The sequence below is a fragment of the Lampetra fluviatilis genome, chromosome 17 (genome assembly GCF_964198595.1).
Source record: "Lampetra fluviatilis chromosome 17, kcLamFluv1.1, whole genome shotgun sequence".
NCBI classification, from domain to species: domain Eukaryota; kingdom Metazoa; phylum Chordata; class Hyperoartia; order Petromyzontiformes; family Petromyzontidae; genus Lampetra; species Lampetra fluviatilis.
In genome coordinates this window covers 7,509,358-7,535,360 of record NC_136291.1, presented here as the reverse complement: position 1 = coordinate 7,535,360, position 26,003 = coordinate 7,509,358, and the positions used below count along the sequence as shown (strand labels likewise).

Here is a 26,003-nt window from a genome sequence, read left to right as displayed (position 1 = left end):
AAACCTTATTTATGGATTGATTGTTTTATAATTACCCAGCAATACTTGCATATACTCCCCACAAGCTTCCTTGCCAGTGTTTTAATGATGTGATTCTTGGTTGTTTTGTCTTGGAACAACAAAGGACGATGGAAATATGTTGGAGCTGATAGAACTTGCTGACCAAGCTGTGGAAAGTATACCGTACCACCTGCACCTTCCCTTCATTCAACACTTCATAAGCCTGTGTTCTAAAATGTGAGTGTTCAAAAGCACCTATTTTTACATTGAATGCAGTGTGTTATTTACCGAAATGTGTAAGGCAGAATTGCTATGGCAATAACATGTTCATTATTTTCTTTTTGTTTTAGACACAAGACATTGCAACCTAGCCCAACTGCAGCTGGTGAAAGCAGAAAAGTCTTGCTAAAGCTCTTGTTACACCCAGTGAATGTGATTCGAGCTAATGTCTACAGCAACTGTCTTAACATAGTCCAGGTATTATCAGTAGTGACCTATGAAAGCCGAGATTCTTAAACCTGACATTTGCGCCTTATCATTATACACATTTTTCCATGTTAACTGGTCAGAAAATATTGAATGTCAGTCTTAATTGTTGCCTAATTAATATTGGTTGTATAAACAAACCATTTTTTTTAATGCCGTATGATATCCAGATTCACGATACTGTATTTGCGTCTCTTTAGAAAGTGTGGTTCTTAAACGTGTGTTTTTTCTCACCACCTTGTGTTTGACCAGGAATCATTAGGCATTCACAATGTGACAAAGTCAGTGTCCACAGCCTGCCTCGGAGTACGCTTCTTGCTGCACAGTCGGGTGCTGTACGAATTGTGTGCCTTTGGCCTCCAGGATTCCCACAAAGAGGTCAGGGGGTAGCATTTGATTGTATAGGGTGCTTGTCTGCCCTTACCCATATCATTATTTTAAATGATCATATTCCACTATATTCCAAAAATACCACTTCCTTGAAATATGCGTGTGAAACATGGGTACTGGACAGCTGTGAAAAAGTGATTTATTACAGCTCATCGGATTCCTCCGGTATGAATAAATATTCTGATATCCATTGAGTAAATAGTCCATAATTACACGGCCATCCTTTACCCATGAATTGACTCATACTTGTATGTTTGTCAATATAAACATTATTGCGTGCATTTATTGAATGCCAGGACATGTTACTGCATACAGATATGATTTATGCTTTATACCCTGCTCTACAGCATTGTACTCTGTGGCACTGCAAAGCTATCAATTGACCTATAACCTACAGGACAGTGCTACCATCCTACTAGTATCAGTCATAGATTAATAATAATTACCCCTTTGTCTGGCCACTGCTGGATAAAGGCCTCTGCATTTCTGTGTCAGTTGTGGGGATTGTTTGACCATACTTCACCATGCTGATCACTGTTGGGGTTGATAAAAGGTGACCTTAATACTTGATTCAGGCTGAGTCAACCTGGGGGAGACATGGGACAAGTTCACATTATATGTCACTGATGTTATCCAGGGCCAGGACTTTAACATGGGTCAGTGGGCTCACATGGTGCACTAAATTGAATAGCGGCAATATATTTGTTTTAAACATGTTTTAACCAACCTCTGACATATACATATTGTAATGCCAGGCATATGCTTCTTGTTTTGAATGTGAAGGTGTGCTTGGCAGCCCGGGCCATTGTGCTGTACCTGCTGCAGAGCCGGCTGCTCATGTGCGCTGCTACCTGGGGACAGCTTTTGGAGGCCCTCACTCCTGTACTGCCTGTTCTGCAGGTCTGTCCCAATGTTCTCTGCATCAACTGTTGTATTTCCAGCACACTTAACTGGTTTATGATGGATTGTTTCTGTCACAAATAAACAATACTTATTTTTTCACGATATTAGTCATGTGAAAGCATAATTTTCATTACTCCATCCTTTCCCCCAAAATGCTCACCAGGACCAGGTACAGATGTAATATGAGCCTATGTCCGGCTCACGTGGTGATCGGCTCTGCCGGTCCTGCTTTACAGCCAATGATTGGTTCTGCTGGCTTTGGCCTCAGCCAATGGGAAGATAAGTCAGGGGCGTGGTCCCGGGAGTTGATGGGGAATCTAGAAGATTCGGCGCAGGCTACCAAGGATTGGCTGGAGCGTACCACGTGACCCAGGCATTAAATAAGGGGAGAGATGAACGACACGTGGTCAGACGAGGAACGAAGGAAGGAAGGGGCCACGCGCGAGCGGGGCTCCGAGTGCCACGTGGCTGTGCGTCTCTCGTGGTCTGTCTGTCCACTTTCCGTTGCCTACCAGCAGCGGGGAGTGAATGTGAACTGGAGTCAATAAAAGGACCGATTCCAAAAGTCGTCTCCAAGACAATTATTAGACAAATGCGATTGGTATGCTGTGTATTTCCTGAGATGCTGCTTTGTATAGGTAATAATGGGACTGCTGTAACCACCGTGTGTGATCTGGCCAGGGTTTTGCAGGCGAGGAGGGAGCTCTAGGCTCTGCGATCGTAAACCTAAGTGAGACGGAGAGCCAGAGTGGTGAGGGTCCCATCCCGCGGACCGATCGTCTCCGTGCCTCCCTCCGTCTGCTCATGGCCAAGCAGCTTCCGTAATGCCGCTCCTAATACCTTTCTCTAACACAATGACCACCTCCCCTGCTTCTCTGTATTACCCTAACAGCTTCAGTCTTCATTCACAATCAACACTCTGCATAGCTTTAAGGGCGCCACTGTATTTCGCAAGTCTTGCGACTGCATGCAACAGTTTTTATGCACTAGTAATGACAGCATCTATAATATGACAGCTGTACATAAAATGGCATCTTTGTTGAACCAGTGGCCACTGCTCTTAAATTATTTCGTGAAGGTGAAAGGAATAGAACCATAGAGCCGCAACAAATATCGTGACTTGACTATAAAATGTCACATTTGCAGCAGCTTGTCAAACAGTGTTAGTAATGCTTTTACCTATAATTCCCTTTGGTATGGCAGTGGCGATTCAAGTGTGAAGTGAAAATAAATACAAAATGATCAAGTACATGGCCGATTTCCTAAAAGGAATGTGTATTTGTACCTTCAGAGCATTTGTGAATATAATCACTATTCTTATTTATGCTGACGAGCCAACGGAGTAACCAAACTGACCAGTCTTTTTCTGTGTAGGAGATATATTCGTATGTAAACCAAACTGTTTTATTCGTCCGAGGTTCAACGGTTCAGACAACCATAGCGCTGCCAATGTTCTTGGTTTATTATCTCGCGAATATGACCTTGTGATATTTGTTAGACATGATCTAAACATTTATGTTTCACTGCCTCTTTGAAATATGATGCAAAGTGTTGTCAGCTGCAGCCTATTATTGAGCTCATTACTGAGTATGTGACAATGCCATTTCACCATAAGGACAAAGTGAAGGCCTTTTTAAGTTCATCCAATTTTGTACTTCTGTTAACTTATTACCTCTTAAAGGCCAGTAAATTACAAAATATTTTTAAGTTACTAGTTATATTTTACCAGGTAAGGCCTACTGAGCTCTGTAGCTTTTTTCAGAAGCGATCTGGTCACAAATGATAGCTAGAGAGAAGTGGCTGATCATGTGGAAATGTATAGCAGACAAATACTCTAAACACATGTTGATAACAAATGTGGAGGGAATTACCGGAGGACCCGGAGAAGAATCCACGGAGAGAGAGAACATGCAAACTCCAAATATACAGGCGTCAGGGTTGGAATCGAACCCACGACCTGCATACTAGGCCAGGGAGTTAACATAAAGCCACAAAATATTACGCAGTGCAATTTTGGTTTCTCTTTTGCTGCTTGTATATTGCTCCTAGTGATTTTATAAAATTGCAATGGATTTTTTTCTGATGTACGATAATAGGAAACGTTACAAAACCAGTGATCGATAAAATGGGGCTCATAGTGTTATGGATTATTGACTTATGATACCATACCTAGTGCTATACGTAGAATGAAAAATGGATGTAATGTAATAAATATATCAGTTCAAATACATTTATTGAATGAACAAATATATATATAAAATGGTTTGTCTACATGCTCACAGATATTACTTATGCATGAACTGTATATCTACAGAAGCATGTAAAATGTGTTGCAGCAGGGTGGCAGAGTTGTATCTCTTGTGCCTGAAACTATGAACTAAACTTTAAACTTTATATTTTACCAAGTAAAGCCCACTGAGCTTTCTAGATACTTTTCAGAAGTAACCTGGCCACAAATGATAGCTCAATGAAGTGGTTTATCATGTGGAAACTTCAAACAGCCATATACTCTAAACGCATGTTTCTAAACGTGGAGGGAAAAACTGGAGGGCCCGGAGAAAAATCCACGTAACCACGGTGAGAGCATGCAAACTCCAAATATACAGGTGTCAGGGTCGGGATCAAACTCACGACCTGCATGCTCGGCAAGAGAGTGAACATCTCGCCACTGTGGCACCTCACAGCAAGAAGGTTTTCAGATTAAGTTCCCAACTCGAAGTGCCTAATTCTCTTCTTCTTGGTTCTTTCGGTAAAGTGACGTAGAAGGGAAATAATAAAATAATTAAAATAAACATAATAAAATACAATTCTCACGACGTTTTGGCCACAACGGCTGCTTGCGTTGTGGCCGAAACGTCGTGAGAATTGTGTTTTATTATGTTTTATTTATATTATTTTATTATTTCCCTTCTACGTGACTTTACCGAAAGAACCAAGAGGATGAATCCCTGCAGTCACGAAAGCTTTAAATCGTGCCTATTTCTATTGAATTTGTCTATTCTTCCCCTATTCCATGTGGATTTCCTCCAGGTTCTCCGGATTCCTCCTATAGGATTCAAAACAGAGAATTAACTGATATTGACCAAACATCCTAATGTTGAAAGATCACCTACAAATTAGTCATTTGAAATTAAATGTAGAAATTTCTCCGCCCCCAAGTGGCAGCTTGGCAGGACCCTCCTGAAAACGAGTCTTGGGACTCAGGCTTTTCTGCGCAAACAGGCACACGTAAATCCGCATGTTAAAATATTGTGCGACCGCTCGATAAAAGTGTACGCTTGCTGAATCTAAATGTCGCGATTACATTGGTGTGCTCTTTAATGCAACGTCCCCAAACTCCGGGTGTGCAGTGTTCGCTCGGCTGGAGTTCAACAGCTCGCGTGGCACCTGGTGTCCGAGGAGCAGGCAGGACATAAGCGACCCCACTTGCCCGGCACCGTGCTGGCTGGGGAGCCCAACCTGCTCATCCCAGACATGCCGCTGCGTCCGGACACCGAGAGCGTCGGCAAATCGGTGTTCAAGGTGCATGTTTGCATTCCTTTGTAATAAAATAGTTTGAGCTATTTATCGGTTTATTGACGCGATGACTGCTGCATTATGTCAGCAGTTTCGTTTGGCTATTGTAAAATGTTGAATTGATAGAGGAAAAAAAACTTTTTTTATTGTCGAGCCTTTATATTTCTCCCACTAATATCAGTACACTTCTTGAATACGTTAACACCTTCTTTGACACACTGTGTCCAACACAACATTGCATTCACAATATTCAGTCACCTTTTCAGAAGAAAGTAACAGGTGTCATTAGAATTCAGTATGATATCTAAAAATGGATCACCCTGCAATTTAAATTGAGTACATTTTGGTGCAAATATTTGACCAACGCCTCATTAAACAACAGGAAATAAAGTGCTTACGTGTTCTCAAAGTATGCACAAATACAGTACTTTATTGAAAAGGGTATTAAAAACAAAGGAATTAAACGAGTTCATACTTAGGAAATAGAGTTGAAAGTATTAAAAAGTAGTACAAGCAAACAAAATAAAAATTAACCCGTAAAAACTAAGTTTTTCACTATAAATCCTTTATATGCGTGGCGGCTAGAGTCCTCTCGTCCTCTGGCTTGAGATGGCTGCCACCTATGGGTCAGATGATTGCCTGCCACCATTAAGCAATTGGTAATTAAACATAATTTATTTTTTCCTAAAAAGTGTAAAATTTTGGAAAAAAATTTTCACGAAAATAAATTGTCACGCACAACGAGTCTGTGTGCAAAATGTCAGCTCGATTGGATCACGGGAAGTGGGTTAAAAAACGACCGAAAGATTTGCACGGTCGTAAGCGCGCAAGCAAGCAAGTGAACTTAATATAAAGGATTTAAAAAACAATAGTATCCAGTGAGCACTTGAGAGGTTAAATCTATAATGATTGCACAGAGTGCTGACTGCAATTCAGCCGTCTGCATGGTTTCTCAATAGGTGTCTCTTGCGAGCAGATTGCTTCTGAGGCTGACATAAACCAATCATATATATACTGTTACTGATCATCTATGTGCCCAGACTAAATATTTCACTTGTTGATACCACCTGAGATGGGAAAAAAACTTGCTTTGTACTCATTTCTTGAAATTGCCATTACAACGAATTTGCAATGATCTTGTTAAATAAGTATGTTATCACAAAATCTACTTTTCTTAGCCTATTCAGAAACTGGTATAGTTAGCTCCAGTGGTACCAAATTCTGCTTTGTGCCATGGACTGTGATACCATTAAAACCTAAATTGAAGTGAGAACATTCTAACTCATTTTGTCAGTTTATTTTTATTTGTGGAAATCACACTTTGTAATACATTTCCTGAAGGAATGTTAACCGTAAGTATATAGGCTACGCAATTCTGTTCTTAATCGTAATTCGATTAAATTAAATTCTAACTTCGTATTTTTAATTTTATTTTGCAGTTATTCAAATATGTATTTACAGCGATGGTTAAACTTTCAACCACAACTTATTTCAGGAATTAAGCGCATTTGTTTCGGTGATGAAGCATGCTACTGTTAAAACTAAGCGGTCTTAACCAAGAGCAGCTGTGCATGCTTAATAAGAAGATTCCTTGGCTGAGGTGATAGCTGAGTTTAGTTAAGTATTCGTACTCTGCATATGCTCAGACGAGCAACATTTGAATAACACTTTCAACGTGTCTTTCCGTTATCAGGAGGACGCAGTGTGCAAGGTCTATGGGATTTTTATGTCTGAGGCGGTGGACCTCGCTGTAAAGAAGTCTGCAGCTGAACAGCTTACCATTATGATGCAAGGTAGGCTCTGCAAAACCTGCAGCCAGTAGCACTTGCATCTTGCTATCCCTTTGCCACAGCGGGCAACCGGATGGTCATTTGTATTACGTTCCGATTACAATGGTCTGTGTATTGGCCTAACTTTTATTATTTGGCAAGATGTTATTACTGCTGCAACTCGAGAAACTTTTTTTGGTGAAATGCTCGTTGAATTTTGCATAGCAACCGATCGTAAAATCCGCCCTGTCACTAGATTAGTGCCACCATCTCCACAAAATTGAATGTAAAGGCACGCTGCCATTGCAAGCAGGAAGGCCCTCTGTCATTGTACCTGGCTGCCAGTAAATAGTAGTTTCAGTGACTGATAGTACAGTGATATTTTAGAGCACAGTGTGGCATAGATGTGTGTTTTGGGACTATAGCGAAATTAATATTTGTTATAGAGAATTTTAAAATAGCCACACTAATTTATATATGTAATGAAATATAAAATATTGGTAACGACTGTATTAATTTTAACACAGTCTTTCTCGACCATTGTTGTGATTCATACCGATGTGCTAAAGCAAAAGACATTGTAAATTAGCAATGCATTTTTTACATATCCATCACATATGTGAAGGAGACATTGTTTATTTATTTTGTTATTTGTATTTTCCCCAGTAAAGCTCATGATTATTTTGAGTTATGCAATAGACAATGGTGGTTTTGTTTATGCGAAAACTTTATTGAGTTGACTGTGGCGTGGGGAGGAGGGATTATTGATTTGACCCAAAAATCTATTATGAATTGTACTGCATTCAATCAAAATAACAACTTGTTTCTGACTTGCAGACACAATTCTGCACAGTGTATTAAAAAAGCAAGGTGCAGTGGAGAAGGTGATTTCACTGCTGCATCAAGCTGTGCATAAAGATGGAAGGGTATGTTATTGTAATTTTGTTCACATATGCCTATGCGCAACCGAAGATGACATTTAAAACCTTTGCCATTGTACCGATGAAGTGAGTTGGAAGAGGGTTATGGGTGACGAGTTTAATGCATTCCAGGGCCTTTGTTCTTGTTCAGTGAAGCAGCACAATGCAGACTGAGGAGCTTGTCTGTGTGATGGAGGTCAACTCAGCAGCTCTCGGACATAATTTAGCATGTAAAAAAAAAATATATACAGTACTGTGTATTTCAATATGTGCATGTATATACACAAACACACAGAGATATATAAGCAATGGAGCCTAGGCAGCTAGTTATATATGGCTGTCCTTCTACAGCACCTCCAATTAGCACGCTTGGCTACGTACAGTGCTAAAGAAGTTCAACATACATATATGTACGTAAAAAAAAAGTTACTTGCAAATATTTTCACACGGTATATGGCAGGGGCTGGAATGCATGGTGAGGCCATGCTTGACATTGCTGAGGCGTCTCGTGTACCACGATCCGTGTTTGCGACATCGCTTGGCTTACCAGCCCACTCTGCTGCTGTCTTTGCTCCGAGGTGAGTTCCTAATGTTGTGGTGTAGGATGCCAAATTGTGGCATTCTAGAATAAATCTCTTCATCTCTACCTTAAACACAGAGGAGACTTTTTATTTTTGGTGGTGAAACTGAAGGATGCTCAGCTTTAAACGTTTTTTATCTGGCTAAATACCAGTAAACAGTGACAATGTAAAAAATAAAACACGCTGCCAGATTTTACAATAGAGCTGCCTGAGTAGAGCTTGGTTCTGAACCTAAACATGTCTAACCGTCCACACAGTATCACAATTACTAGTTTCCTTGAATTTTAGATAAGGAAAAGCAATTTTCATAGTCATATTTTGAATAATTCCTGTTCGTGAATTTGTGCACAATTAGTTTTCTATTATTACTTTTTTTATATAAAAAAAAATAGCAATTTTAATTTGTGCTGTGTGTGCTGTCTTGTTAATTGAAAGCAGCCTTTTCACGATTAATGCTGTGCATATGAGAATGGAAGTAATTAAACGCCCACCAGAAGCTCAAATAAGCATGTCTGTGTGTGTGTGTGTTTTCGACAGTGTTGCTGGTTTATCAGTCAGAAGCCGTGGTGCAGTTGGAGGTTTCTGTTCTGCTGTCTCTCCTGCTGTTTGATGAAGTGGCCCAAATAGAGAAATGGCAAGCATTTGAGCGATAAACATTTTTTTGCGAGCGAGATTCCAAATGAAGTTGTGTTAATCCAGTGATAGGCATATTGTGAAGCCGTTTTGACATGTTGAAGTTGAAATACGTTCATTGTTTTGATGTTAAGCATTACTGTTGAATTTTTTAGTTTTAATTAGTACGTAAAATTATATTGGATCGTTGTCTCAACAGTTTGTACGTTATTTGTAATCTGCTCACACGACTCTCTGCAGTGCATAATTCATTGGCATTAAATATTTAATTAGAAATGTGTTTATTCGAGAAATGGAAGGAACATGTTTTTGTGAAAATGTTATTTTGAGGCATTTAAAGGTTTGTTGATAAACTGTATTTATCGGCAGGTCTGATTCATATCCATTGGATGGCTGTGATCCTCAGCCATTGAGTCTGCCTCTTGTTGTAGAACAACGGTAAGGGTTAATTTCTCTTCCATTGGGATGTATTTTTTAATGAATAAATCTCGGGTCACATTCACATGCTGTTTATTGTGCCTTTTCACGTGATTATCTATTATGTTTTAAGAATATCCCATATTGCTAGGAATTGGGAAAATTGTCTAGGTGATATCTTTCATTAATTTCATCACGCTGTGAATCTTGTCTTTTATCTGTTGGAACAATGGCATGGAGGAAAAGTTCTTCTTGGTTCTTTCGGTAAAGTCACGTAGAAGGGAAATAATAAAATAATAAAAATAGAACATAATAAAATACAATTCTCACGACGTTTCGGCCACAACGCAAGCAGCAGCTTTGCTTAGAGTCGTGTGAGCAGCTGCTGCTTGCGTTGTGGCCGAAACGTCGTGAGAATTGTATATTATAATGTTTTATTTTTATTATTTTATTATTTCCCTTCTAAGTGACTTTACCGAAAGAACCAAGAAGATGAATCCCTGCAGTCACGAAAGCTTTAAATCGAAAGGAAAAGTTCTGTTTACAATTGAAACTCGGTGAACGAACATTCTATCCATTTTTTTCATTCTTTTAAATGTTGCCAAGATAATGGCACGCGCGCGTGCTTGTGCGTTTACAGATTTCATCTTCCGCTTGTAATGGCGACGCACCACGTGGTGAGCCCGCACAGAGTGATTCCTCCGCCGCCATCCGATCCCTTGGTTGCTCCGCCAGCCAGAGATGCCATCAGACTTGGCTGGAACCTCGCATGGCACCAGGGTGTAGAGGCTCTGCTGCAGGCACATGCTGCGTCACAGCTGGAAGCAACAAACCAAGGGTGAACGATTGCGTGTGTTTTCAAAAACCTCGTGCACTAGATCCGTTTGTCGTGTCAGTTGTTGTGAACCACATTAAGCGATTCCCTCCGGTTGGTGAGAAGGATTTAGTTTGCTTATTACATATACGGTGATTTGACATAGTAAATAATAACATTGCATCGAATTTTCATAATTTCAATTGATTGTTTGCCTATCTATTTTTATCAGACACATGGGATATATTTACACAAATATGTCTGCACGTTTTTTTCCAAACGTTTTTGCAAAATATTACGTATGTATATGTGTACGTTGTATTTATGCATCACTCATCGGTAAGGTTAGGATATTGGCACAGGTGTCACGGTTGTCACAGAAAGCATGAGTTTGAATATATATTATTACATTAGAATAAAATGTGAAATCTTTGAAGAAGCTGTAGAAACACAATGGGAGGTGAGACCCTACCCCACATTATTCTGTGATCATTCTGTGAAGTAAATTTTTTTCCTGCAGCTTGGCTGTGCACATAATATAAAAATTACCTTGTCAAAATTGTAGCCTTACTCATATTTAATGTATTATCTTTGGGACCTTTTTGCCAATTTTAAAAAAAATTAATAAATAAGAATAGGTTTTATCTAATCTGTAAATAAAACAGGTGTTCAGATGTTTAAACACCTAATAGGTACCTATTGCAAGTCATCAAGTCTGACGCATAAATACAACGTATACCAGAGAGAGACAGCCTTCTGTAGGCTAATCAGTTTAAAAGACAATGCATATATTAGAGCATGTTTGCATGTTTGGTCACACGTACGTGTGGTTGATGTACACTTAACGCCTTGTATAAGGTATCTTATTTGGCATTTGAGCATCTTAACACCTGTTTTATTGCCAGAAATGGTAACGCCTATTATATCTTTCATCAGTTAATGTATTTGTTTTTTCTTTCAACCTGTCTATGTGACTTTACCGAAAGACCCAAAGAATATTCGTAAAGTGTTGATTAGATTCTCAAATTGTTATTTATTTGGATTCTAATTGTATTCTTTTTTGTAATGTTACTGTGTTTGGATGAAGATGCTATACACATTGACGTAGTAGTTATTTTGCTTCTTCAGTGGTAAACATTTAAGAATTTTCACGGGCAAAAATTGATTCGTGTATATTATTCCACATTTATTTAATTTTAAAAAAGACAATCCTTCTGCACGGTTTTGCATTCTAGAAGAAAAAAAACTTTATTCAACTCTACTGGCAGAGTCATATTAAAAATACATTCATTAGGTATTAATGGCATTAATAATATAACAACTTCTAATGCTGCTTCGTTTGATTGTGCATCTTTGAAAGGTTTCCTGAACTGCTGCGAATGAACGGGAGCGATGTGATGGGGCTGCGCTTAACGCACATGCCCTGCAGCCTGCAGCTGTGCCTGGAGGCGGTGAGCCGAGCGGTCTCTCACGGCGAGGCAAAGCTGGCCCTGCTGCGTCTCCGCCTGCAGCTGCTCAATGATGCTCTGCTTCCCCAGCCGGGAGCAGAGAGCAAGGCTGCACAGATGCTCCTCAGCATGGACTGGCGCTCCACACTGAAACGGTGAGTGCATTGGGTCCTGGATGAGTGTCCTCCTTGCATGCCCAAAACCCGAAGTGAGTATGGCACAGGTCTTTGTCTGCAAATTGCGCATGTTTTAGAAGTTGGCTGTAATCTGGATTTACATTTTTATATTATTACAAAATTATTTTGTGGGAAAGTTCACATGCAAGCAAGCACTTCACCTGACAAAAACATAGATCCCCCATAGATACTTACCATAGGTGTTCACATGATTAAATATTGACACACATGCACATACATATACATGCACAAATAGATACACACATACTATCTAGTACAGACACAAGCACATGCACACACTCATATATAGGTACTCTTCCATAGTCATACAACTCCGAAAGCCTGTATACATACACATAGTCTTGCACACAACTGCAGTCACATGATTAAGTCACTCACTGATTGAATACATGCTGGAGTGATCACACCTGATTACAAAAAAAAATTAACCCGTAAAAACAAAGTTTTTCACTATAAATCCTTTATATGCGTGGCATCGGTTTTATTTTATTATTCATTTCTGTTTTTCTTGAGTAAGAGTTTCATTTTTATCACATTGGTATTTTAAATAAAATATGAAACAAAAAATTTCCCTAAAAAGTGGTAAATTTTGGAAAGTTTTTTTTCACGAAAATAAATTGTCACGCACAACGAGTCTGTGTGCAAAATGTCAGCTCGATTGGATCACGGGAAGTGGGTTAAAAAACGACCGAAAGATTTGCACGGTCGTAAGCGCGCAAGCAAGCAAGCAAGTGAACTTAATATAAAGGATTAAAAAATGCAATCCGGCACATTCAGGTGTCACTGATCACATGGCACTATGACGACGCAAAGGTGTGTCTGTGTGGTGTTACATCCCATTGTGCTGAAATTGCATGGTATATAAGAGCTTCTCACGTGGCCTAAAGGTTGCTTAGACATTGCAAGAAGCTATCCCATTTTGTGAGAAGTGTGAGCGGCTGTTGCAGGTATCGATATGATAACCCTTCTGCAAGATGACCGATTAGCACGTTTGGCAACGTATGGTTCGAAATAAGTTCAACATACATACGAGGTATTTACAAACTATAACTTATATTTACACTTGGGACGGCTCATCTGTGTGTTTGTGTGCAGCTTCCTGGTGGTTCGTCCAGTAAGCAATGCAGATGAGAAGTTGCTGGGGGAAGTGCTTGCCTTCCTGCAGGCCCTGTTACATGCTCAAGGAGACATTCCAGACCATAGCATGCTGCAGTGGATACTGCTGCTCCTCAAAGAGGTGATGGGACTTACCTTCTTTTGAGCCATCTTGTCAAAGCCAAGCTTGAACTCTTGTTCTCCTGATGATGTTATGCACTTTGCCATTTTTGTGGATATGTCCCATGATATTCTACCCATTGCTAGGAATTGGTATGCTGATGTTATTTCCAAATTTTGAAAGTGAATAATTACTGATATTTTTTACTGAATGCTTTTAGGTGTCATATATTCATATACAAGTTTAGGAGATGTTCTGTGGGCTCTGCTTCTTTAATGCAATACTACCACATGCTGGTGATAGATTTTTGAATTTAGTCTTTGTGATTTCTATCAATACTCGCTGCTTATTGACATTGTATGGAAATAATATTTCTATACTTCTGTCTATTCACCTAAAACTCTTTATTATTGTATATTATGTGTTCAATATTGGTCGTAAGCTTGTAAATGTGTTCATTATGTCATGAACTGTAATGCATATTAATGTTGTATTCATGTAAAGCCTTTAGCAAGGATACACTTAAATCTTTTGCTTTCTTGTTTTCCGTGCAGTGAATCATGTGCTGTCAATATTGTGAAAGTAAATACACGAATAAGGAAAAACTTAATTGATTGAAGTATGAAAACCATTGATGTTATGTCCATAATAAAAATGTGTTTTATGTGTTTATAACAGGAATCAAATCATCTTCTTGATCTGCTCAACAAGTCAAATACCCAGGTTGATGCACGTCACACTGTGACTGAATCTCCCACTCGAAAGGAATTATTGAAAGAGCTCTCATCATTATTTAATGCCTTGGTGCGAGCACTGGGCTGCAGTCCAGACAAGTAAGTGCCCGGACAGTCGAAATATATACAGTGAGTATTTTAAGTGACAAAGTTGTCAGAGGTAGAATTCAAATAAACTGTTCTATATTGCTTTTTTTTTCATGAGCTTGTTTCATAGGTTTGACTGTCCCCTGCTTAACATTGATTTATTTCTCTTTTCTCGTAAGGATATGTTCAGGCTAGAACCACACCCAAAATGAGATTTTCTTTGCCTTCATGTTTCCACAATGAAAAATCTGTATTAATGAAATGTCAATAATTCCCATATTTCTTTCTTCGGCATGGTGAAAATATATTACAAGATGTGAACATATTTAAATAACCTACTTGAAAATGTAACGTATTCTCTCAATTATTTTGTGTTTAAGCCAAAGATAAACTGATGAGTGTTGGTGGTAATGTGCTTGTTTCCAAGTTGAGGCATAAATCAAATTTTGTTACTGGTTCATGATGCTTATGATTATACATTTTATGTAACGAAATATCATTCTTTCTAAGGAATTTTAAGCCTTCTGTGCCTCTGTTTACAAGCCTCCAAATGCTTATAAAGTTACTGAGACATAATTCTATGCCTTTTTTTATTGAAATACAATTTGCCAACTCCAATTATGAATCCCAATAAAATAAAATATGCTTCAAATGGCCTATTTCATTAACAATGTGATAAAGCATAACCGGTAAAGATGCATTTAAGAAAAAAAACGACTAATGTGCATCTAACCACAGAACAGCATGATTACATTTGCAGCTTTGATTATTATTTACGAATGCTATACATGACCTCTCCGGCCCCCTTTTCAAGACAAAGCTTGGCAGCATCGAACGGTGTCCGTTGCCACCTTGCTGCTTTGCTGCTGGGTCGGCTGAAAGAAGCGGATAGCTCCGGATTCTACGAGCTGCCATCTCTGGAAGCCACACTGCGCGGCATGGCTCATGCCACGGCTCTGCCAGGATGGAGCGTCGCTTCTACGGCCACGCAGCCAAACAACCTCCGCCTGCAGTATCTCGCCTCCCTCCAAGAGGCAGGCAGCTCTCTTCCCCCCCCACCCCCCCACCAATACTCGGCACCCCATTTTAACTCGCTCGACGCGGTGGCCAGATGTTAACTCCTTCGGCTGGTATGCAGGAGGTCGTGGGTTCGATCCCAACCCTGACTGTGACCCCATGGTCTCCACGTGGTCGCGTGGGTTTTTATCTCCACATTTAGAACGTGTTTAGAACATGTGGCTGCTATAAATTCCCACAAGATGATACGTCACTTGTTTGAGCTATCATTGGTGGCCAAGTCGCTTCTGAAAAATACCTAATATCTCAGTGGGCCTTACCTGGTAACAATGAATAAGAAGAATAGTTTTAATTTTTTCAACATTTCCCATGAGACCTTGATGAATCTGAGAGCAGATGTTTCTTGTGGAGAGTACTTCTGTTCCCTTCCTCTTGCAAATTCTACCCCTCTTGGTTGCTGGCTGCTTTACAGTATGGACCCTGGGCTTCTGCCTTGCGACTGTGTTTATAAAGAGTCGTTGTGCTTGCTCCACAGCCATGCACTGTCTTTGTTACAAATGCAGTTATTCTTGTGAAAGCACTGGTTTCATGGAGTGCATGTCAAAAAAGTGGGCAAACGCTGTTAAAACCGTAAGGTTATGTCCTGTAAAAGTTGTCTCAGGTTGTCGGAGTGCACTTTTTGTTTGTGCAAATATGCTGACATTTACTTCTAATTTCCTTGCCAGCAGGTTATTAGCAGAGCACATTCGTTTATTTACACCTGCTAAGATTTAAGACCAGACACAATGTATAATCATAATGATATGTGTCATTTATTTGCTTCATAATCAAGGATTTTTGGGTTAGATTGTGTAAGTATAATGTTTCGTTAACCCGCCACTACCCGACACATCCAACCAGTAAGGTTTGTCACGTAAACAAAACATTCCAATTAGTTATTACTTCAGTCCAACGGTTTGTTGGAGGGTAAATTCAGAACATTTACAATTTGACTACGACGTTTCGCTGGTAATTACATCCAGCATCATCGGGCGATTTGGCTTGTTTAAACTCTTTTCAGTTTGATTTCCTGCTGGCAAATTGATCTGCTGATGAATAATTAACATGTAACATATCCTGTAATTTGAGTTCTATATGTGTATGTTCGCGTATCTGTTTGCACAGATTGTGTTGTCATTCAGCATTGGGCGAGAAGGGAATGGCCTCTCATTCCTTGGCAAAGGGGTCACCAAAAGTGCCGTGGTGTGCCTGCGACAGCTGGCTAGCGAGATGAGCGATCAGGCTGAAAACCAAGTGAGTGCCTTTTTCCCTTTAAAAGTGTAATAAATCCGCTCCGGACGATATCGTGTCTTTTGTCTTTTCTTTATTCGTTCCTCATTCCACAGCTGCCTCACACGCTGGGTTCCCCTATATTTTTTCACCTGATGACGATTGCTTGTGTTGCGATCGAAACGTCGTCATATTTTTTTTATTTTTCTATCTACGTGGCTTTACCGAAAGACCCAAAGAATAGATGTCATTCACTTGTGCACGCTGGGTCTTTGCTTTCTCTCGCTCCTCATTCCAGGATTGGGTGAGCCCTTGGTCTTGGTCTCGGAAGGGTAGTGGCCGCAGTGAAACAGCTGCGCAGCTAGGGCTGACCTGGCTCATCTCTTTATGGGTGGACAGAGATCTGGAGGTGAGCTTCTCTGTTGTAGCATCCTCCCTATGCTGCACACGGGGGATTTCCACTTGAGGATGGGAACAAAAACATTGTAGTAATAGGTTTTTACCCTTTCAACTGGTACAACAACTCTGACACCTTTATACAAGGGATAATGTTTGCAATAACCACAACACAAGCAGTCAAAATGCAAACAAAAAGAAACAACTCTGATAATGATATGCACTGTCCTTGAAGTTGATTGGTCCACACCCGAGACAGCTTTTCTTAGAGCCTAGTCTCCATTGGTGTTGGACCAGATGACGCCAAAAGGCGTACTTGTATAAGGGTGTCAGTTTTTGTACCTGTTGAAAGGGTAAAAACCTATTACTCTATTTTTCCACTGGTAAAGGAGGTCTCCTAACGAAAATATTGTTGTGTACTTGACCCTGAATGCCACCGTGGTGTGCTCACCAGGTGCGTTTGGCCAGCCTAGGCCTCGGGACGGCACTGACTTCGGAGGAGCAAGGCTGCATGGCCCTAGTTGCCGCATGCCAAAACATCTCAGGAGGCCTTTGGGGCACAGCACTGAAAATTCTGCTTGACCAGTACGAGTCCAGCATGGTCCGCTTGGAGGTAGATCAGAATCTTCCCAGGGCCATGATACCACAAAGTAGTGTTGATCATTGTGATAGTGCACTACTAACACTTAAAAAATGTAACCCTTTATTATTTCAATGAAACAATTAACTGTACACATGAACAAACAAAATGCAAATGTTGGAAATGTAATAAATGTGACCACTTGCTTACCAATTCTAAAACTTACGACGATGTACTCAATTATTTAAAAACCATGAAAATGCATGTTTATACTGGAAGAGATTATCTCTACTCTTTGGTTCTTTCGGTAAAGTCACGTAGGTATAAAATTAAATAAATTAAATCTTGCTGTGATTTTCCCACCTGATGATGATTGCTTGTGTTGCAATCGAAACGTCGTGATTTTATTTATTTTATTTTATACCTACGTGACTTTACCAAAAGAACCAAAGTGTATGGATCCCTGCAGTCACGAAAAATTCAAATCTAGATTATCTCTTTGAAGTTTTGTGATTAATGTGCAAATTTGGATAGATTTACAACGAAAAATGTTGAAATACTTTAGATGCTATGGAATATTCAAATTGAACTCACACTGCAGAATTTAAATGAGCTGGCTTTCATGTTAGTGACTTAATCTCATGCGTGTGCAGGCTGCCAGCATCCTGCAGAACCTGCTAGTTTTGCCAATGCCAGCGTCAGCGGATGAAGCGGGGGATGGCTGCTGGCAGGTATTAATATAGAGCCTTAAACAAACTGTAATCATTTTGGAAAGTATGCTTTCCTATGTGTACACTCACGAGAAATGGGAGGGCTTTGTTGTGGATGAGCCATGATTACGGCTATGTGTATTCATGCAGTTGTTTGTTTATGCTATGTGTGCATGAGTATATGTGCATGTGAACAGCACTGGTGTGGCTTTTGGCACTTTGAATTGCATTTTCAGTGCTGTGCTTTTTGTTATTGGCCTTGCTATCAATCGCAGTGGTTGACTGTGCTCTGTCATGGTCGTCTCTGAGGCTGCTTCAGACCTAATTGAGTTTCGAGCTCACTGTGTGTTCACCAGAGTGCAAGAGGCAAAACCAGTCGTGTGTGACGCTGGTGAGCTCACCCCCCCTGTGGTGCCAGACTAGCCCAAGTAAATTATTGATAACCAGACTTATGACCTAGCGGATCATGAATAATTGAAGACATATGTTTGCATCCTTTTATGTGTGTGTACGTGCATGCTATCTGGTTCTGAAATTGTTATCCAATTTGGTGTGCATGTTGGTAATCAGCACTTTTGTATGATGTTAAATTGTGTGATATAAACTCATATTTAGGCACTAATGTTGGACTTTGATATTTTTTTGTCAAATAACACCAACATGTTTTGAGTGTGGAAAATTTCCTGGCATCACCCCATAGCACTTGCTATTTTAAGATCATTGCGTCCGCTCTAGAATGCAGAATGCTCCGACATAATGTACTAATGCACAGACACATTAAGTATATCAAGTAGACCACAAGTACCTGAACACGTGGTAACGAGCACACATGGAAGACGATACGTATATCATCATCATCATCATGTAATGTTGATGTGCAGCTTACAGGAAATGTGAACACCTTGCAATGACCTTTGCATGGCCTTGCAGGGCCCATGCGTGCACGATGAGGACACAGACCTCTCGCTTGTGGGGCTGCCAGCCCTGCTGGCCCTTCTCTACCACTGCCGCTTTTACCAACACTTTGCCGGCATGATCGCAAACTGTTGCCGAGAGGCGCGTCTGGTGTACGCCAGCCCACCACAGGACGGCAAGTCGTCACACGGAGAAAGCAGCTCGGCCTCTGCCGGTGTGACTTCCTTGTGTTCTGTGGGGTAAAAGTAGTAGCGATCATCGTCACCATCATCATCACTTACTCATAACCTGGATTATGATCAGCAATAATATCCTCATCATCAATCATTACCATATGCAATTGCATTTCTTGCATTGGGATTCATGTAATGTGTTTTCTTTCTTTGAGGACAACCTCATTGAGTCTCAAGAATGCTTTCAGAAAAATCCTGCATTGGGGTGTCTGGCGACACGTACGAGAGGATAATAATGCTCAAATATTCACGTATATATGCCACAAACTCGTCATGGTGTTTTAGTATCTTATGACCATCCTGAAGCCAGCATGTGTGGGATTCATAGCACAAGGTGATGATGTATGTGTGCTCCACCAACACTGCCTCCAAAGCGGTGCATTACCGGAATGTATCACCATGCCTAGCATATGTTTGCTTGTTATCAATGGTTGTGATGCTTTCTTGCGTAAATGTATAAAAAAAATTATTTTAACAATGGCATTGTATACTCATAATGAAGGTTTGTGGGTTAGATCGCGTAATTTATAACCCGACATGGCCAAACAGTAAAAAATGTGTCACGTTTACAAAAGACAAATAGTTCACTACTTTAGCCCACCGGGAAGAGGAGTGAATCAACATCATTTACGATTTTGAGGACGACGTTTCGCTGGTAATTACATCCAGCATCATCGGGCAATTCGCCAGAATAGTGAAGCCCTCCACTTGCTCCCGGTCTTAAATACAGCAGCACGGTGACGTCATCATTTAACCCAATCTGGTGCAGTGATTTGAGGCGGGGAGGGTATTGTAATTCTATAATAGATTGGTAATCATTCAATTGTTATTAATTAGTATTTGTTTCCCCTATAAGGAATTGCAATTGTAATATATATTTTATTTAATAATACGCTTACAGGCCGCACTAAGCCTGTAGCTCTCAGAGCGATTAAAGTTATTTGTTTTTCTCTCAATTTCAATGGATTTTCTAATTAGTCTTGGCCAGTAATAATTAGTTTTACACAACACTTCAACAGTATCAAAATCAATTGAGTGTCCTTGTTGACTGTTTGGCTGTGTCAGGTGGTGGAGGGTTACGACACATTTATAAAATAAAGCGATCTAACCCAAAAACATTTATTATGAATAATATTGGTCGCGAAAGCCTACGTGTTAAACTGGCATTGTATACATCTGCATTGGTGCTGTTCTCACTTATTTGTCAATGATTGGTAATATAAACATTCAAATTAAATTCCAATTTATCTTTGCAGCCAGTTATACAAGGATACTTAAAGAAAACATTAGCATTTGTAGAAATTTACCAATGGAAGGTGTCAATTCTAGATTTGAAGCTTTCGTGACTGCAATGATTCATATTCTCAGGTTTTTTCGGTAAAGTCACGTAGGTAAAACATTAAAAGTAATGAAAGTAAAATAAAACAAAACAAAAATAAAAAATAAAAATAAAATTCACGACGTTTCGGAGGCAACACAAGTCTCCGTCATCAGGTGGGACCGTCACAGCCAGATTAGCTGCATCAAGTGAAGCAATGATTCAGGGATTACATTTTGAATCATTGCTTCACTTGATGCAGCTAATCTGGCTGTGACGGTCCCACCTGATGACGGAGACTTGTGTTGCCTCCGAAACGTCGTGAATTTTATTTTTATTTTTTATTTTTGTTTTGTTTTATTTTACTTTCATTACTTTTAATGTTTTACCTACGTGACTTTACCGGAAGGTGTCAACTTTGGCATCTTTAAAACATTAAAATTATTTAAAAACACAAACATTAAAAACTATATTAATAACTAATGTTTGTCATCCATAATTATAACCAAACATTAGACAGGGGTAGTCTGCCAACAAATGATCTTATATATTTAATAATCACACCTCCCTGGCCTTTCCAAACAACAGCTGGCTTTGTTGGTGACAAACTTTTTTTTAGATAAAGTTTCCTGTTTAAATATAAAATTGTCTTTCACCCAATGTCATTTTTATCTTCAAAATGTATTCTTGAAATGGACTGCACTGGTGCAAAAAAAAAGTCCCACTTCACTAATTTTCTTTGGCTTAGCCGGGTAGCAGAATAATTAACTTCTGTCCATTTTGCATATTGTCACCCTTGCAATAATAACCGTGCAGAACTGAGTGATGCCCTCGGACATCCGGGCGGTAGCCCAGCAGCATCCAACCCCTGCCCAGGCCCCAGCTGCCCATCCACCTCCTCCACGTGGGTGAGTACTTTTGACATCTGTGAGAAAACGAGCTTTGTAGCTCATCGGATTCCTCCAGTATACATTCATAGTCTTATTCTAGTGTGGTGGGAAGCAAGAACAGAGCAAGTATTCAGCATTGCAAAAGGTGAATTGTTAAATTGATTAACTGTTGATAGATGTGCTATAAAGAAAGGCCATTGCCCTAAACATCACCTTTTTTAAAAGGAAATTTTATTGACGAACATGTTGGGATTTTATTTATTGTGAGCATTGTTGATTTAATAATATTTTACATGGGGTGATTCTTTGCACGATTGCAAACTGAGAGTATTCTCCAAATTATGTGTATGAATCTGGCATGCCTATAGCTGAATTGCCCAGAATGCACCCCACCTCATCAAATCTCACAGTGCACATCAGATTGTCTTCAGGCTTGTGGTCCTACATGGTGGGCGTCAGAGGGCAGTGCGGTAAAATACGTGATTGAACTATACGTTTATGCTATACGTCTTTAGCGCCACACCGTCATCAACCTACACTGGCCAGTGTGGTCAAATGTGTGCATGTACGTACATCTGGCATATGCTCTTCAAATATAATGTGAATTTCTTGCAACAAGTAGAATGCCGTATGTGCCAGGCATAGTTACACATATATTTGTACAGATTTATTGCACCACTACGTTAATTATTTCCAAAAACTCACACTACTGGGAAATGTGACCTGCTACCTTCGCTCTTACCAAATCAGTATTATTTTTGAATAGCAAGAACTATGAAAGTGGGAAGCTAGTTAATTCAATAACAGAACAATGTAATATTATTTTACGTATAGAAATAATTTCAAAAGAATAATGTAAAAAAAAAATGTTCAGACTGGATAATATTGCTTATTATTTTGGCTTATTGCTGCTCATTTTCCTTTGCAACATGAGTGGATATTGCTTGCTCCTTGCCACCTTTCTGACGTTTGTGGCCTGGGGCAGGATCATTTGATTCCTGGAAATGGAGTCGACGGCACTCGCACCGGCAGATATCCCGCCAACAGACTTTCCGCGCAAGGTAAGAGCCAAACAACCTTGATGTGTTACTACAGCAGTGTTGTTTTGATGTGTGCATACTGTTTGTAGATCAGAGATTGTGCAAATGCTTTTTCCTACTTGTTTCAATTTTGTAAAACTGCAATTCACCTTGGAGACACACATCCTTTATGTTGCAGTGTTCCAGGAGGTTTTGATATTGTCTTTCAAAGACAACTTTAAGCAACCCTGAAATTAAAGTTAACATTCTATAAATGTAGGCATACGTTTTAAAGAGATGTATGAAATTGATTTATGTAACACAAACATATTATGTATCTTGGAGAATATATTTTTTGTTGTGACTGCTGAATTATACATAGAGTATATATTAATGTATGCATACGTGTACGGTAGAGTATAGGTATGCATGTTTGCAATTTAGTTTCTAAGCATAATGTTCTTAACAACTTTCTAAACCGAACACTCTTCATATCTGAATTCATAATAAGAACATTTAAAGATTAATACAATTGCAGAGCTGTGAGTAGACAATTAAGACAAAATAATATCCAAAAATAAATTGCAGAGAGATTATGGATGTAAAATGTAAGGGCTCTTGGTTCACTCTTGGATAGCTTGATTCAAATTTGAGCATGTATTTAATAATTATGTCATTTGGAGCATGTGAGTTAAGCTTTTAGTGTGAAAAACGGTAAGAGTGGTTGTTAAAGCGGTTGGATGATTTATGCAGGTCAGTCACTGTAGGCCGTTTGAAGGGTAGATGAAGCGATCTTGCTTTAATAAAGGGTTGGAGAGATAGGCTGAATGGCATTAACTCATTTCCCAATTTCTCACAGTAGCTCTTTAATGTCATCTATAAAAAAAGAGGAAAACATATTTCAAGAGGCAAATGTGTTTTGCGTGTGTGCGTGGGTGTATTTGTGCGTGCGTGCGTGCGTGTATATATGCCCATGTGTTTTTTTTGTTCAATTGCTCAGGGCAAAGTGAAAGTGAGGGGCAGGAGTCTGTGAACGGTGAAGGCACTCAAGACGCCCAGTGGGAACCGCGTGGCGTGCATGCTGACAGTAGTGTAGTGACCCCCCACCTCGTCTCTGGCATGTGCCGACTTGTCCGCAACGTGCTTGCCCTTGCTCCCGAAATGACAGCCCACTCACTCCTCCAGCACCAGATCCTGTCCAGCCTCAACAGGTGTCTCACACACGCGTGAACAAAGACGGTCACCGCATCGTGCGCTTTCAGATGCGCTTCTGCGGCCGTGCCCGGAACGTTCTTCCTTACGATATTAGGAAGCCACTGGAGCTATGCACTTTTAAATCTAGATTGAAAACTCATTTCTTTAGAACTGATTTTTGTGTTAAGTTTATTGTCATTCCCCTGCACCTCCGATTAGCACTGTAAGGCTACGTACGGCGTGAAATAAATTCAACATACATACATACAGTGAGGGAAAAAAGTATTTTATCCCCTGCTGATTTTGTACGTTTGCCCACTGACAAAGAAATGATCAGTCTATAATTTTAATGGTAGGTTTATTTGAACAGTGAGAGACAGAATAACAACAACAAAAATCGAGAAAAACGCATGTCAAAAATGTTATAAATTGATTTGCATTTTAATGAGGGAAATAAGTATTTGACCCCTCTGCAAAACATGACTTAGTACTTGGTGGCAAAACCCTTGTTAGCAATCACAGAAGTCAGACGTTTCTTGTAGTTGGCCACCAGGTTTGCACACATCTCAGGAGGGATTTTGTCCCACTCTTTGCAGATCTTCTCCAAGTCATTAAGGTTTCGAAAATGGAAGAAACGTACAAAATCAGCAGGGGATCAAATACTTTTTTCCCTCACTGTACACATACAACCATACCCTGCCACGTGCATGCTGGGACGGCTGCCACTAGGGATACCCTTCGAATGTTTGAGATGTGAGGAGATTTTTAGTTGTTGAGGCACTTAAGTATCATGTAATTGCAAAAGATTATTATTAAAACTAATTTAATATCAAATGTAAAATTTCCATCATGTAAGCTTGGTAATACCAGAGTAATGTATTTATTGTATTCTTAATCATTATAATGTGTTTGTTTCACATCCAATTTCAGAATATCAAGTTTTTATTTCCACAAACGATTTGTTTTATAGTGTTGCGTTGTTATTTCTGGTGACCTGTTCTCAGTTCTGCACATTTACAGTCTTCAGATTTAATCTAGTATAAGGGCCAAAAGCCGCACAGTGCAACTTGTGGGATGTTTCTCTTATGTCAGATGTGCAGATGCAGGCGTGCTGGGTGCCTCTCTTTGTGAGATCAGGAACCCCACACAGACTCTGCACCTTGCCAGGGAGTCCAAGGCTCTGGTAAGAGGAATGTGTTCTTTGCTCATGCGGCAATCTCTCCTCCAAACTGCCAATAGACAACTTGCCTTGGGGGAGAAAGAAAAATTGAAACATGCTTTTGACAAAGTGGAATGGTAATGAAAACTGCTGTGTAAACGTGAATAGCCTCCAGCAAAGTGCTATCGCAAAGAGAAACTTGTGAGCGTATGCATTTTTGTGCACTTCTGTAAATGGCGACTTGCCCTGGAGAGGATGGTGAATAAATTCTGGCCCATCAACTGTTTTTTTTTAAGAAGCAGAGTTCAGTTTGTAGAAATAGCAATATGAATACATGTATTTCGCCTCTCAGACAAGCACAACAGATGCATTTCGGTATTATGGATTGAATTGTTATTTGGGTTCATTTACGCAATGCAAAGTCGTCTGTGGAAGGTCTACAAAATTCCCCATGTGGGGTGCGCCGAATTGATGTGATTGAAAAATTACCAGGCCAAACTCATCGAAAAGTGCTGGCACAGTCGACAAAATAACTACATTATTCACTCTTGCTATTTTGGCAAACACTATGCGTGGTTTGTGTCACACAACCATTTAACGATGCATTGCTTTGGCTACGTTTGGGGCAGAACAAACCTTTTTGAATTAATGCCGAATTGGCAAACGAATCAGTCTCGCTATGCCACACGGCTGCTGACACTACAATGAGCCATTTAGTCACTCGGAATTGAGGAAGTGCATTCATCGTGCAACTCGTTGGAACAGTTTATCTTAAATTGGGCACGTGTGCCTGAAACATGCAATACTTTACAATAATGTGGTCCAGTGGGGGAGAAGGGTGGTCATTCATAAGCAATGAAACGGCGTATTTTGACTAATCATTCTGGTTGATCATCACAGAAAAGGTTGTTCACATAATTGGAAGCCAACTTGGAAAATATCATGCATTTAGGATTTCATATATAAGCCACAAAACTCCTGAATGACGACTTAATGGTCACATGTATGATGTACTTCAAAGCATTTTCCTTGGTCATATGCAAGTACATGTACACTATTTACTAAATAATATAAACTAGTTGTCCTAATGGGTATAAACATGTATATATTCACTTTTCATTAAATTTCCATTGAATTGATCTTTGTTTATGACATCAAAACCTGATGTACCATCGATTTTCTTATAAAAAAT

General features: G+C 39.7%; 1 protein-coding gene across 3 annotated transcripts in view; it reads left to right on the top strand.

Moving 5' to 3' along the window:
• Nucleotides 1–26,003, top strand: part of RTTN (rotatin) — a 72,521-nt gene that overhangs the window by 16,136 nt on the left and 30,382 nt on the right. For 2 of the 3 annotated variants that reach the window (XM_078864103.1, XM_078864105.1), the window contains 25 exons: nucleotides 125–237; nucleotides 351–477; nucleotides 739–864; nucleotides 1,660–1,776; nucleotides 2,461–2,600; nucleotides 5,130–5,301; nucleotides 6,989–7,088; nucleotides 7,902–7,990; nucleotides 8,445–8,562; nucleotides 9,103–9,199; nucleotides 9,568–9,636; nucleotides 10,256–10,453; nucleotides 11,790–12,032; nucleotides 13,170–13,311; nucleotides 13,969–14,123; nucleotides 14,926–15,145; nucleotides 16,293–16,421; nucleotides 16,696–16,806; nucleotides 17,248–17,406; nucleotides 18,027–18,104; nucleotides 19,014–19,212; nucleotides 21,366–21,457; nucleotides 22,425–22,500; nucleotides 23,459–23,669; nucleotides 24,745–24,835. In XM_078864103.1, the coding sequence (XP_078720229.1) occupies nucleotides 125–237; nucleotides 351–477; nucleotides 739–864; nucleotides 1,660–1,776; nucleotides 2,461–2,600; nucleotides 5,130–5,301; nucleotides 6,989–7,088; nucleotides 7,902–7,990; nucleotides 8,445–8,562; nucleotides 9,103–9,199; nucleotides 9,568–9,636; nucleotides 10,256–10,453; nucleotides 11,790–12,032; nucleotides 13,170–13,311; nucleotides 13,969–14,123; nucleotides 14,926–15,145; nucleotides 16,293–16,421; nucleotides 16,696–16,806; nucleotides 17,248–17,406; nucleotides 18,027–18,104; nucleotides 19,014–19,212; nucleotides 21,366–21,457; nucleotides 22,425–22,500; nucleotides 23,459–23,669; nucleotides 24,745–24,835 (3,372 nt within the window). The remainder of the gene's footprint in view (nucleotides 1–124; nucleotides 238–350; nucleotides 478–738; nucleotides 865–1,659; nucleotides 1,777–2,460; nucleotides 2,601–5,129; nucleotides 5,302–6,988; nucleotides 7,089–7,901; nucleotides 7,991–8,444; nucleotides 8,563–9,102; nucleotides 9,200–9,567; nucleotides 9,637–10,255; nucleotides 10,454–11,789; nucleotides 12,033–13,169; nucleotides 13,312–13,968; nucleotides 14,124–14,925; nucleotides 15,146–16,292; nucleotides 16,422–16,695; nucleotides 16,807–17,247; nucleotides 17,407–18,026; nucleotides 18,105–19,013; nucleotides 19,213–21,365; nucleotides 21,458–22,424; nucleotides 22,501–23,458; nucleotides 23,670–24,744; nucleotides 24,836–26,003) is intronic. The other variant, XM_078864104.1, reaches the window with a different exon arrangement.